This window comes from Pyrgilauda ruficollis, unplaced genomic scaffold, assembly GCF_017590135.1.
Source record: "Pyrgilauda ruficollis isolate IOZ18807 unplaced genomic scaffold, ASM1759013v1 scaffold3, whole genome shotgun sequence".
NCBI classification, from domain to species: domain Eukaryota; kingdom Metazoa; phylum Chordata; class Aves; order Passeriformes; family Passeridae; genus Pyrgilauda; species Pyrgilauda ruficollis.
In genome coordinates, this window is record NW_024524377.1 from 13,806,418 (window position 1) to 13,818,748 (window position 12,331).

The 12,331-nt window shown below is 63.7% G+C and overlaps 1 protein-coding gene across 2 annotated transcripts in view; it reads left to right on the forward strand.

Moving 5' to 3' along the window:
* Positions 1–12,331, forward strand: part of SPEG (striated muscle enriched protein kinase) — a 38,716-nt gene that overhangs the window by 8,701 nt on the left and 17,684 nt on the right. Inside the window, exons 2-9 of one of the 2 annotated variants that reach the window (XM_041473547.1) lie at positions 4,235–4,324; positions 4,580–4,775; positions 6,027–7,546; positions 8,510–8,653; positions 9,453–9,635; positions 11,234–11,445; positions 11,711–11,799; positions 11,998–12,179. In XM_041473547.1, the coding sequence (XP_041329481.1) occupies positions 4,235–4,324; positions 4,580–4,775; positions 6,027–7,546; positions 8,510–8,653; positions 9,453–9,635; positions 11,234–11,445; positions 11,711–11,799; positions 11,998–12,179 (2,616 nt within the window). The remainder of the gene's footprint in view (positions 1–4,234; positions 4,325–4,579; positions 4,776–6,026; positions 7,547–8,509; positions 8,654–9,452; positions 9,636–11,233; positions 11,446–11,710; positions 11,800–11,997; positions 12,180–12,331) is intronic. The other variant, XM_041473548.1, reaches the window with a different exon arrangement.

The following is a 12,331-nucleotide window of genomic DNA, read 5'->3' on the forward strand; positions in this document are numbered from 1 at the left end:
CGCTCCGCTGCCGAGCAAGGAACAAGGACGTCACTTGGCCTCAGCGGGGGGTGGAGGATGGGGAGCATACTTCCAGGAAGCCCCCCGCCCCCAATTCCCCGGGGCGCACCAGCCCGATGCCGACGCAGAGCCTCCCCGCTGTCACTCTGCCTGGTGGCCCAAAGGGGACTGCGAAGGGGCTGTGATACGCAGCACCTTCGCAGGAGCGGAAGATGCACGAGGTCCCCAGGGAGGGAAGGTGCCGAGGGTCCCTCTGGGGCAGGGTGGTTTGCACAGCCTGGCTGCCCCATCTGCATTTGGGGGCAGCGAGTCCGGGGCTGGCCGTGTGGCAGGGCAGGGTCCTGCACGGCTGGCTGAGCACGGGAGGGGTATCAGAACAGCCACAGCGGCTGTCTCTCTGCACCAGGCAAGTTACTCACTCCCTCCCCACCTCATTCCATCCCTGCTCCCTGTCTGCCTGTCTCACACAATAGGCAGCAGTGCCATGTGGTGCTGGGTTCCATGTGCTAGGTGGTGGCAAGCTCCACGGTCCCAGGAGATCCTTCACTCCCTGTTGGCCCATGGCCATGGTGAGGGATGCCCCATGTCTGGGCCAGCACAGGACCCCAGCCTGGGCAGGTGGATCCATGCCTGGCACAGGGCAAGGAAACACCTCCAGGTCTCACCCAGCTGCCTTGTAGTGTAGGTTTGAAGCTGGGTGTGGATCCCAGCCAGCTCCTCTCTAATCCAGGCTGGGTGGCATAGAGTGTGCTCCTGGGGCTCCTCCACCCCTTTTCCCAGCATGCAAATGAAATCCCACGCAGGAGGATTACCCCCACTCTCTGTCTGTCCCCTTCATGCAGACTCAGATCCCACACCAAACCCTGAGCTGCTCCTGCCCCCTTTCCATCTCCTGGCCTTGGGCTGACCCTGCATCACCCAGCACTTGCTCCCTAGTGGGCTGCAGGTGGGTGCTCTGCTTGAGGTGGGTCCAGTCTGCAGGGTGCCCTGATCCTACAAGGTGCCCTGATCCCTCAGGGTGCCCTGATCCTGTATGGACCTGTTGAGAGGTGAAGGGGAAGGGGCTCAGCCCCTCTGTAGCTCTGGGCAATGGAGCCCAGCTCTCTGGGTACACTCACCATACCTGGTGGGGAGCCGATGGCGCCTGTCCCTGGGGAAGCCACAAGAGTACCCGATAATGGCACTCAATTGCATTTTCATTTTTTAATGGGGGAATTATCCGCCGATGGTGCAGTTAATCACTCATCTTTCCCTGGACTGGAAGATGGGCTGCCAGCCAGAACCAGCAGAGTCAGCCGAGAAGGGGAGGTGAAGCCTGGCTCAGCCTGAATACAAATGTGTCTCGTGCAGCCGCTGCCCTCTGGCCAGCACTGCATGCAGGCAGAGGCACTGGTGGGAACCCGAGTGCTGCCCATGTGCAGGGTCTGCCACAGCAGTGGCAGCAGCTTTGGGGCTTGTGAAATGAGCCTGCTGCCCTTCAAGGGCAACTAACTGCTTGCCATGCTTGGCTGGCTGTCCCTGGGGTCTGGCTGTCCGTGACCTGCTTGGGAGCTGGAGATGCGGTGAGGCAGGAGGGGCTGGTGGAGTGAAGGGCTTCAAGACAGGGTATCCAGCCCTGGACTCCACACTGGGGAGACAGGGCATGGGCCATCAGTGTCCTGGGGAGACCCTGTCACCCAGACTGGCTGGGAAGGATGCTCAGTGCTGGCAGCCCAACCCGGCCTGTCTGCACTCCACATTCCCATTCCTGCCTGCCTTGGAGATCACCCCATCCCTCTTCTTTCCTGGGATATGGCGTCAGTGCACACTGGGTCTGGCAGACAGGATGCCCTCAGCTGGTCCCTTCCCTGGCACACAAGTGCCCAGGCCTGGGCTGCAGCACAGAGGGCAGCCAAGTTGGCAGGGAGCTCCTGGTGCTTCTACCCTGTGCTCAGTTCCCACCTGCCCGCCCAGACGGCATGGGCATGTGCAGCCCCTGTGCCTCCAACCGTGCACCGACAGGCCAGCCCCCCGCTGCCAGGCAGCCTCTCTCTCAACTGGCATGGCCTCTACAGTGGAGGAAGGATGCTGTCCCCGTGCTGGGACAGTGGCCATGGTGGAGTCTGGGCCAGTGCCTGGAAGACATTTTACTGGCCAAATCCCCATGCTGGCTGGGTGGCTTTAAAGGGGCTGCAGAGCACTTGGGCAGCAGCCCAGGCAAAGACTTCGCTGCAGGCTATGCCAGCTGCAGGCAGCATTTCTGGGGCACGTGGGATGCCCAGGACTGCCACTCTTGGGCTTGGGCTGCACACAGGGCTGGGGTGCACAGTGCCATCACCGAGGAGACTCCGTGTGCGCGCGTGCGCGCAGGTGTGTGAGCGTGCGTGGCCGGGCATGCGCTACACGTGCCCACCCACACCCATCCATCTCTGCGTGTGCGCGGGGGCGTGTGCCTGTGGGTACCCGTGGGTGTGCAGCGAGGGTGCATGTGAGCAGTGGCAGGTGTGCCCTGCCCGTGGGAGGGCGTGAGCGGGGTGACGTGTGTCGTGCCAGAGTGCGCGTGAGAGGTCGTGGGTGTGAGCGGTGCTGCGTGTGCTGGGGTGGGGGGTGTGTGTGGTGCGAGGCTGGTGTGGCGGCGGTGTGAGCGCACGGCAGGTACGTGTCACCGTGCCACGGGTAATGCTCTGTTCTCTTTTCCTTTGCAGAAGACCGGCCACTCGCGGCGCTTCGGGCGCTTCACGCATGGTGCGTTGAGTTACCAGGACCCGACTCTCCTGCTGTCCCGAGTGTGCTGGGATGGGGCCCAGCACCATGCTGGAAGGGGCAGCGAGCAGAGGCTGGGCAGGGCTGGATTGCATCTTGCCAGCCACAAAATAGGGTGCCAGTCAGCCAGGAGCTCACAGTGTCCCCCATGCAGCTGGTCTGCTCCTGGCCCTGCAGCTCTGCTTGCTCAGGGGCTGCCAGACTGTTGTGGATAGGATTGGGAATCTGATGCACTAGCAGTGCATGAAGCAGTTGGTTGTGTGCTGGGCTGCAGAGGGGTGGCTTGGAGTGGGGGGAAGCAGTGTGCCTCCCCACACACCTTGAGAGTGCAATGGAGAGGAGCAGTGGTGGGGCTGGGGACATGTTTCTCACTGCAAGGGTTGTTGCTGCAGCTTGTGAGGCCTCGGGCAGTGGCAAGGAGGAAAGTCAGTCCTTCCCTGGCAGCATGGCACTAGTTTTCCTGGAATGGGACATTAGGGTGATACTGAAATGGCCTTGCCACATCCCGCCTGGTGGTGGGCAGCTCTTAGTGATGCCCTACCGGAGAATTTTGGCTTTATCAACCGCAGCTGTGCTGTCGAGCACAGCTGTGTTGTACAGCACTTGCACTGGTGGGGCAGAGGATGGACTTGTACATGCCAGGGGGAGGCTGCGTGCACATGGACACGTGTCCGTGTGCTCCAGCACCCCCAGGAGTGCCCAGCTGGGGCACAGACTGGGAGGATCCAGCCCTAGGCTGAGATGCATTGCAGGCACAGAGGGATGTATGGATCCTGCCACGGTGAGGCCAGCAGCTCCAGGGATAGGGGGGGCTGTCCTGCTGGGCAGGACGTGGCTGTGGCACAGGGAGGGAATGGTGCTGTGCGCTGCACAGCTGGGACGGCGTGTGTGAGGAGAGGGTCTGTGTGCAGCGCTGGAGTGGTGTGCAGTGAATGTGATGCAGAGTGGAGACGTGGTGGGGAAGTGCTGGGGACAAGGGCCCCGGCTGCCCCCCGCGTCTCCGCAGGCCGGGCCGATAACCGGGTGTTGATGTCTCTCTCTCTCTTGCTGCCCCTATGGAAGCGAAGTTTTCCGCTCCTGCAGGAAACAAAGCTACGGTAGGAAGATGCCTTCCCAATGCCATCACTGTCCCCATAGTGGACCCTGTGCCCCAGCCTGCCACCCTGCTCTGTCACTTTCACTGTCCCCTTGCTCTGCTTTTCTGTCCCCGTGCCACCTCTGCCAGCTGTGTTCTCACTGCTGGCACTGACTCCCTTCCTCCCATCATCTAACACTGTTACTGCCTGCTCTTGCCCTGCTGGACTTTCCCACTCCTAGTCCTGCCTTTCCCTACTGGCAGCTTGTCCCTGCAGGTCACAGTCATGCCTCCTGCCCTGGAGCTGCCTGTGCATTGCTCTCGTGCTCCTGGAGCCAATGGGTCTGCAACAGGCAGTACCAATGTGGTCTGCTGCCTGTCTGTACCTTCACTCCCTACTCTCCCCTCCCACCCCAGACTCGGAGACAGGTGAGGATGAATCCAGCGACCCCCAGGTGACACAGCGCAGTGATCTCCAGGATGAGACGGCCTTCAGCACCCCCACGGGTGAGCAGGGACACCTGGCTGGCACTGAGCCCTGACACTGGCTGCTGGCCATGACTCCCCACAAGGCCTCTGCTGGCCAGGCTTTCGGGGTGTCCATGGAGCTGTGATCCACCCATACTAAGGGGGGAGGGCTTGAGGCAGCAGGGTGCTGCTCAGGACATGCTGGGACACCCCACGGTGGTTCAGCCCTTTCTGAGCAGGATGCTGAGCTTGTCCCCTCAAGCACCCAGTCTTGGCTCATCCCTCTTCTCTCAGGTGGGTCTGACACCCTCGTGGACGCCTCCATGAACACAACGCCGACCTCGGTGCTGGCCCTGTCACAGGCAGAGGAGCGCTCCAGCTGGTCAGGCAGCCAGCAGACCGTGGTGGAGAAGGAGACGGATGCCAGCCTCTCTGCACGGGGACCCTACCTCCGTCCCACTGCCTGGCCGCAGCCGCAGGGAACCCCAAGGCAAGCAAACACGCCGGCCCCACGTGGCGCCGAGGTCCGGCACCTGGGCGTGGAGCCGCTGGTGCGGGCATCACGGGCTAATCTGGTGGGCACGAGCTGGGGGTCAGAGGATAGCCTTTCGGTGGCCAGCGACCCGTACGGCAGCGCCTTCAGCCTGTACCGAGGACGGGCGCTCTCTCTCCACGTGTAAGTAGCCAGGGGAAGCACACGGAGGGGACATCGCGCTGGGGCCATCTCCTTCAAACCCCTGCAGCCATCTCCTTCCCTCCACCTGGGCTTTCTTCGCCTTCACCTTCCCCGATGAGGAGTGGGGTCTCTGAGCAGTAGGCAGCCTGTTCTCGGTGAGAAGGTGGGAGCAATGCAGCCTCGGGGTGATGTAGAGTGGGGTCCCTTTCTGCTGCGGCCAGGTTGAGGCTGGGTGTATCCCCTGTGCCACTGCTTGAGCTGCAGTACCCCACCTGCAGATTATACCATGGGCATTTTCCTGTTCCACCCCACCGTGGTGCTCTGTGCAGCCCACAGTGTGAGGAACTGGAGGTGCACAGTAGCCTGGGATACACTCAGGCAAGTGTCTGCTCACGGTACAGGAGTGGCAGTAGGGTCCAGGGACATGCTGCCTCCGCAGATCCTGCTGATGTGCTCAGAGCCCCCGTCCCTCCCTACCGCCTTTAGTTCCCATACCAGCAGGCCTGCTCCTTTGACCTCCATCTTGCTCTTTTTTTTTTGTTTAAGGCTGCTTCTTCCACCAGAACCTCATCTCCATCTTATGATTTCCGCTCTGCGTTTGCTGAGCCCCTCTGGGGGCAGTGGGATAGGAAGATGTGCCCACAACAGCATGTGCACAGGCAGGGTTTGCAGCCTTGGGGACCCCTTCTGGCCAGGCTGCACTGCCTCAGCACACCAGGACACCCCAGCAAACTGGGGCACACCCAGCCCCTGGTCCTGTCTGCATGGTGGCCCTGGGGAGGGGACTCATTGGATAACCCAGCATCACCCTGCTGCTCCACATGAGTAGCCCTGGGCAAGGGGTCCCAGCAGCCCAGGACCCTCACCTAACCCAGATAGCTCCCACTGGTCTTGGGGTGACCAGATGCCCTTGCTGGGACCCTGGAGTCTCCCCAGGCTGCCCTGACTGTTTGACCCCTTTGCCATGCCTCATTGGGCACTGTGGTGCAGGCTGGAAGCTGAGATGCAGCCAAGCAGGTACAAGGGTGGTCTCTAAGCCACGCTCCTCTGTCTCTGCCCTTGCAGCAGCATCCCCCAGGGAGGCTACCGGAGAGATGACCTCCACAGAGGCCCTGTCTCTCCAAAGGCCGGAGCAGAGCCCCCAAGATCCCCCGCTGCTCTGCCGCTGACTGCCAAGCCACCCATCGTCCGCTCACCATCTCCTCGCGCTGGCACGTGTCTGCAGCCGCCCACTGGCATCGTATCCCAGCCTGCTGCCCGTGGCCCTGGCGTCCCCTCCTTCACACCCGTGACCCCTCGCAAGAAGTCCTCCGTGCCAGTAGAGTACCAGGACATCGTTCCTGAGGAGTACGAGGAGAAGATCAAGAAGCCCAAGTCCTCTGGGTACTCACAGGGTAGCACACAGGACTCCCGTCCGCAGACACCCATGAGTGACACCTCCGGCCGCATCTCCGTCCGGGCATCCCCCAAGCTGGTGCGTGCTGGCTCCAGGATCTTCGAAAGGCTTCAGTACTTTGAGGAGCGGCAGAGGAGCCTGGAGCAGGACAGTCCCTTTCCCGCACGCTCCAACCTGCCGCTGCGCAAGACGCGCTCCTTCGACCAGCCTGGCACCGGCACGCGCCGTGCCAGCACGCCAGGTGGCTCGCGGGAGGACCTGCGGGAAGGTGGCCGCTGGGAGCCGGGCAGCACGGCAGCATGCCGGCGTTTGGCCTTCCGGCAGAAAGCCGCGTCCTTTGATGAGCGGGGCAAGTTCGCCAACCGTGTCTATGCCATAGAGCACAAATTTGCAGAGGAGCTGACCCGCATCAAGCGGACGGTCTCCAAGCAGCAGCTGCGGCGCTCTCAGGAGCTGTGCAAAGCCGGGTTGCCCCCGGCACCCTCACCCCCAGCGGCCAGCGAGCCCCCCGCACCCCGTGCCCCCCGCACCTCTTCCTCTCAGGGCGCCGGCGGACGCAAGGCACTGCCACCCAAGACCTGCCCGCCGGCAGAGAGCACACACGTCATCCAGCACTTGGCACTTTCCAGTGTGGTGTTGGTGGGACCTGATGGGGAGCCACTGCCAGGGGGGCAGCGCGGGAAGAGAGCCCCAGTGGGGGGAGGTGGGGCGGCTGGACAGCCCAGCTCGGTGGAGGATGCGGGTGCCAGGAAGGGTCTGCAGCAAGAAGGCGTTGGGGAAGTGAAGAAGAAGGAGCAGTGGCCATTGGCACAAGCCAGCCCGCAGGGAAGGGTTGCCCTCTCGCAGGCGGGTCCCGCCGAAGGCAGTCTGCACCCAGATGGAGGCCCTGCCCGTGGCCCGGGGGCACTGAACGAGGCTCTGGCTGCCCGGCTGGCTGTGCCCCATGGACTGTACCGGCGGCCGGAGACACCCACAGAAGTGCGGTTCCTGCCTTGGGCAAAGCCAGGGATGGAGCAGGAAGCTCGTCTGGAACGAAGCTGGGCAGGACAGCATGGTGTGGGCAGGGAGGTGGAGAGAAGGCAGATGAAAGTGTCAGAGAAGAAAGAGAGTGGCCGGATGGCTCAAGAAGGCAGGAGCACACGGAGCAAGGGGAAGGGACGCCGAGCCAGGCCCACCTCTCCAGAGCTAGGTAGGGGCATGGCTTTCTGCCTTCCTGCAGGCACAGAGCTGGTCTGGCCAGCCCCTGGGTGGGTTGGGGGACCTCCATCCTGCTCTTGGGAGGCATGAGGAACCCAGGGGTGGAGGGACATGACTCTGGAGGCTGGGGTAGTTGGCACCAAGAAATGCCACAGGACAGACCAGCCTGGCTGCCAGTTTGCTGGGCCTTGAGATTACAGTGCTTGCTATCTTCTCCATACCTCTTGTCTGGCACAGGAAAGATACAGTGCACTGACTTGTGGCATAGAGCCCTGGTCTGGGGCACAGGGCACCCAGTGCAGCTTGTTCTGTCTGGTCCATGCTTGGTGGTCCAGGCAGGGCATGCAGCCCAAGCTTCCCCAGGGGAAGGTGGCTTGGCTGGGGGAGAGGTGTCCTGCCCATCCCAGCATGCAGCAGTTAGACCAGACTATACCTGGGCTGGGAGCTTTTAGGCTCTGCTCTAGCCAGAGAAGTGCCAGGCCCAAATGTCTGAGGCTCCTGGCACAGCCCCAGGACTTTTGTCCGTGTACTGGGGCCATGAGAGGGGAGGGAGCTGGGAGGTGCTTGCTGGTGTATTGGGGTACAGCAGCCACCATCCCATGAGGGACTGGGGAAAGTTCAGGGTGGGGGGTGCAGCAGGCTATACGACCCTCCTTCTTCCACACCCCACTGTCGCCTCATCTCTTCTGTCCTATGGGGATGTACAAGAAGCTGTATGCTTCCTGCCCCTTCCTGGTCCCCTGTCTAGTCCCCACTGCCTGCTCCGTGCCATGGTGGATCCTGATGTGGCCTTTTCACCCACTGCACGGCCCGAGTACCTGCTAATGCCCCAGAGAGGGTGTGGTTGAGCAGTGGGCTGGGAGACCCATGCTCTGCCTGCATGCAGGCCTGCATGGCACAGGACCCACTCACTCCACCCTGCTGACAGCCACGGGGCCCATCTCTCCCTGTGCAGAGTCCTCAGATGATTCCTATGTCTCAGCGGGTGAAGACCCCCTGGAAGCCCCCATCTTTGAGATCCCCATCCAGGACATGGCAGTTGTCGTGGGGGCAGAGGTGCTGCTCAAGTGCATTGTCACGGCCAACCCCCAGCCAGAAGGTGAGCTGCCCTGGAGCGGGTGTCAGGGGCACGAGCATGGCAGAGGGACTCTGCATGCCCATGTCCCACCTGCGTGGTGTGAGTGGGACACCCAGGCTGTGCTGGGTATCTCAGGGGAGGTGATGTGCCCACCCTGGGAGCACCCCTTCAGCCCTTCCTCCCCTCAGACAGGAGTGAAGTGCCTGGGCACTGCCTGCTAGGACAGGGGGCAGAGGACAGGGTGCCTGCTGTCCCCCAGTGCTGGGACAGGCTGTTGGGAAAGTGGGAGAAGGGCTACTGAGCACTGCGTGGGCAGGGACGGTGATGCAACCTGATCTAGTGGGTGGCGTCCCTGCCCATGCCGGAGGAGGTGGTGTTGGAACTAGATGGTCATCAGAGTGTCTTCCAACCCTGATGGGTTCTTCATTATGTCTTGAAGACATCAGGGTGTCTTCACACCCTGTGGTTTCCCGCGGCCAGAAGCTTAGGGCTGATGGCCACCGGGCATGCTGTATCCAGGACGTGCGCGGGGGCAGCTGGGCACCCAGCCCAGCCGGTGCCAGTCGCCAAAGGCAGGCAGAAGCCAAGCTGCTTTAATTCCCTCTTCCAGCCTCCACTGGAGGGCAGGAGGATGTCAGGAAGCAGAGAGGGACCAGCCACGGTCTCTCCGTCAGAGGGCCGTGGGATCCCGGGGCTGCTCCCCATAGCAAATGGGTCCTCAGGCCAGGCAAAGGAGCGCCTGGCCTCCCCGGGACCCTGCGCGGACCCCGGGAAAGCTCGGACTGTCCTGCCCACGCGTGACCCCCGCCTCTGCCGGCAGTGTCCTGGAGGAAGGACGGGGTCCCGCTGCGGAGCAGCACGACGCGCCCCATCAAGGCGGAGGGCGAGCGCCACACGCTGCTGGTGCGTAGTGCCCGGGTGGCCGACGCCGGGCTGTACACTGTCACCGCGGCCAACGAGGTGGGGGCCACCTGCTGCAGTGCCATCCTCAGCGTGCGGCCCGGTGAGTACCGCGGCCGGCGGATGGAGGGACGCCGGGAGGGAAGGAGGGAGGCAAGGAGGGAGGCAGACAGGGAGGGAGCGAGGGCTGGCGCCGCGGCAGGCTGGCTGCCAGCTCTGCCGCTGCTGTCACTGGGAAGAAACCGGCTTCCTTACCCTACAAGGCTCTGTCTGAACCAAAGCAGCTGACGTGCTCCCGGCAGCCATGGAAGGATCCTACCGTGGGGGGAGCGGGGTCAGGCTGTGAGCATCCCCTGGCCCCCAGCAAGCAGCCCAGTGGCCGGCCCCTACACCTGCCCTGTGTCCCGCTAGACATGGGGGTACATCGGCCTGCTCTACAACCCGCAGATCATGTGGGTACCCCTGCCCTCAGCCTGCAAACCATGTGGGTACTCCTACCTCCAGCATGTGAACCGTGGGGATATCCCAGCCTGCTCCCCAACCCGCAAATTGTGGGTACACCCCTGCACTCCGCTCCGCTAGCCGCAGGGAGACCCCCGCCCCACAAACTCTTAGCTGTGGGGACACCCTGCCTGCCCACCAAGCTGCTAGCCGGGGAGAACCCCCCTGACTCCCGCCGCTGGCCACGGGGATAACCATCCCAAAGCCCTCCCCATTCCAAGAGAGTGTTTCTGGGCGGCAGGCAGAGGCTCAGAGCCGCCCCGAAGGCTGGAAGGACCCAAAACTCCCCCGCTCCGTGGTTAGGCGGGACGGTACAGCCAGGGGCAGCCGCGGCCGGGCAGGGTCAGCCGGGCAGAGCGGTGGGGGCCGGGAAGGGCCCCGGCAGCCCCCGGCCCGCCGCGGGCCCTCCCCCGCGCTGCTGGCCCAGCCCCGGGGGCCGCCCGGCACCGGCGCTGCCGCGGGCAGCCAGGGCGGTTCGGCGGTGTGGCGCGGGTCGGCTCGCGGGGCTGCCGTGGCCCCGGTGAGTGCGGGGTGCTGCGGGGGCGGGAGGGGGGTTGCGGACAGGGGGAAGAAGGGCTCAGGCTCCCAGCTCTCCGCTGGAAGCTGCCGGCGGGTATCACGGAGGAGCGGGGACACAGCCCTTGCCCGGTACCGGGAAGGCCGCCCGCCACCCCCGGCGCAGGGCAGGGAGCTTGAGAGCCGGCACCCCCATGGTGGCGACTGGGCTCTGTCAGTCCCCCGTGCCGGTCGCCGCTCCCCATCCCGTCCCCCGCCGGCCCCTGTATCCCGCACCCCGCGAGTCCCCCAGGCCGGCCCCCGATGGCGCGGACCGGCGGGCGGGCTGCAGGGGGGAGCGCAGCTGCCAATGTCACCTTCAGCCGTGCCGGCCCGGGCAGGGACAGCCATCCCGGGAATCCGGGCGGCTTAAGGATGGGAGCGCGGGCTGCTGCGTAAGAGCCACTTGAGCCCTGCTGTCGCCTTGCGGAATATCGCGTCCCCTTATCATCCCTCGGCGTGCTTGCTGCTCACCCCCTCCCCCGGCGCGGCCACGCACCCCTTCGCTGCCGGCCATTGCCGAGCCGGGATGTGCCGCGGGCTGGGTGTCCAGCCCTGTAATGCGGGGTAGTGGAAGGGGGTGCCCTAACCCGCCTGTCCGGCTCCCGTTGCTGCCAGCTCCTTATCCAGCCTCTCCTGTGCTAGCACCCGCTGTGGAGCGGCATGGGAACTTGCCCCCCACCGTCGGCCAGGCCAGCCCCATCACATCGGACGAGGAGTACCTGAGCCCACTGGAAGAGTTCCCCGAGTCCGGCACCCCCCAGCACCGACCGGCCATGAAGCTGCAGCCAAGAGCAGAGCATGGGGCTGCCCGAGGCTCCCCTGAGACCACCTTCAAGGCTTCACCCACCTTTGAGGTGAGATAGCAAATCCCCCAGGACTGGTAGAGGGGTACAGTGCCCTGTGACTCTGGTACCGTGGTCCTCGGTGCCAGGAGGTGCTGGGTCAGGTCTTCCTAGACCTTGGTCTGATCTGGGGTCCTCCCAGCACCTGGGCAGGCTCCACCCCACCAGCTTCTCTGGTACTCCTGTTGTGATAGGGGACAGCCCTGGGTGCAGTGGTGGGGGTGCATGTTCCTGTGTGCAGACGGTGCTTGCTGCTCTCTGACCCCTCTTTCCCCAGGTATCCTTGTCGGACCAGTCAGTGCTGGAGGGGCAGGATGTCAGCATGAGTGTTCGTGTCCGTGGGGAGCCTAAGCCCATCATTTACTGGTGAGTCCTGCTGCTCTCTGGGGTCACAGCTGGGCAGAAAAGGAGGGGACAGGCACGGTGACCTCTCCATTTGGGGATGGTTGCATGGAGCTCTGATCCTGGGCAGGGAGTGTTGGAGAAGGTTTTTTTTGGGGAAAAAACCCAGGCAGGTGTGCAGGGCCAGGTATGACCATGATGCTCTGCCTCTGTCTGGAGCAGGCTGAGAAACAGGCAGCCAGTGAAGTATGGCCGCCGGCACCACGTGGAGGAGGCAGAGGGAGTGCGGGGGCTCTTCACACTGCACATCCTGGCGGCGGAGCACACTGACACCGGCTTCTACACCTGCAAGGCCGTCAATGAGTATGGCACCAAGCAGTGCGAGGCCAAGCTGGAGGTCAGAGGTAAAACTCCCTGAGTATGTCACCCAAGAACCTGAGAGGCCAGCTGGCTCTAGTGCCCTGCATGAGCTGTGGGGAAGGGGCCACTGCAGCCCCCCACTTGCTGGTGTGACATAAGAAGGGAACAAGCCAGCTCACCCTATGGTGGCACAGGT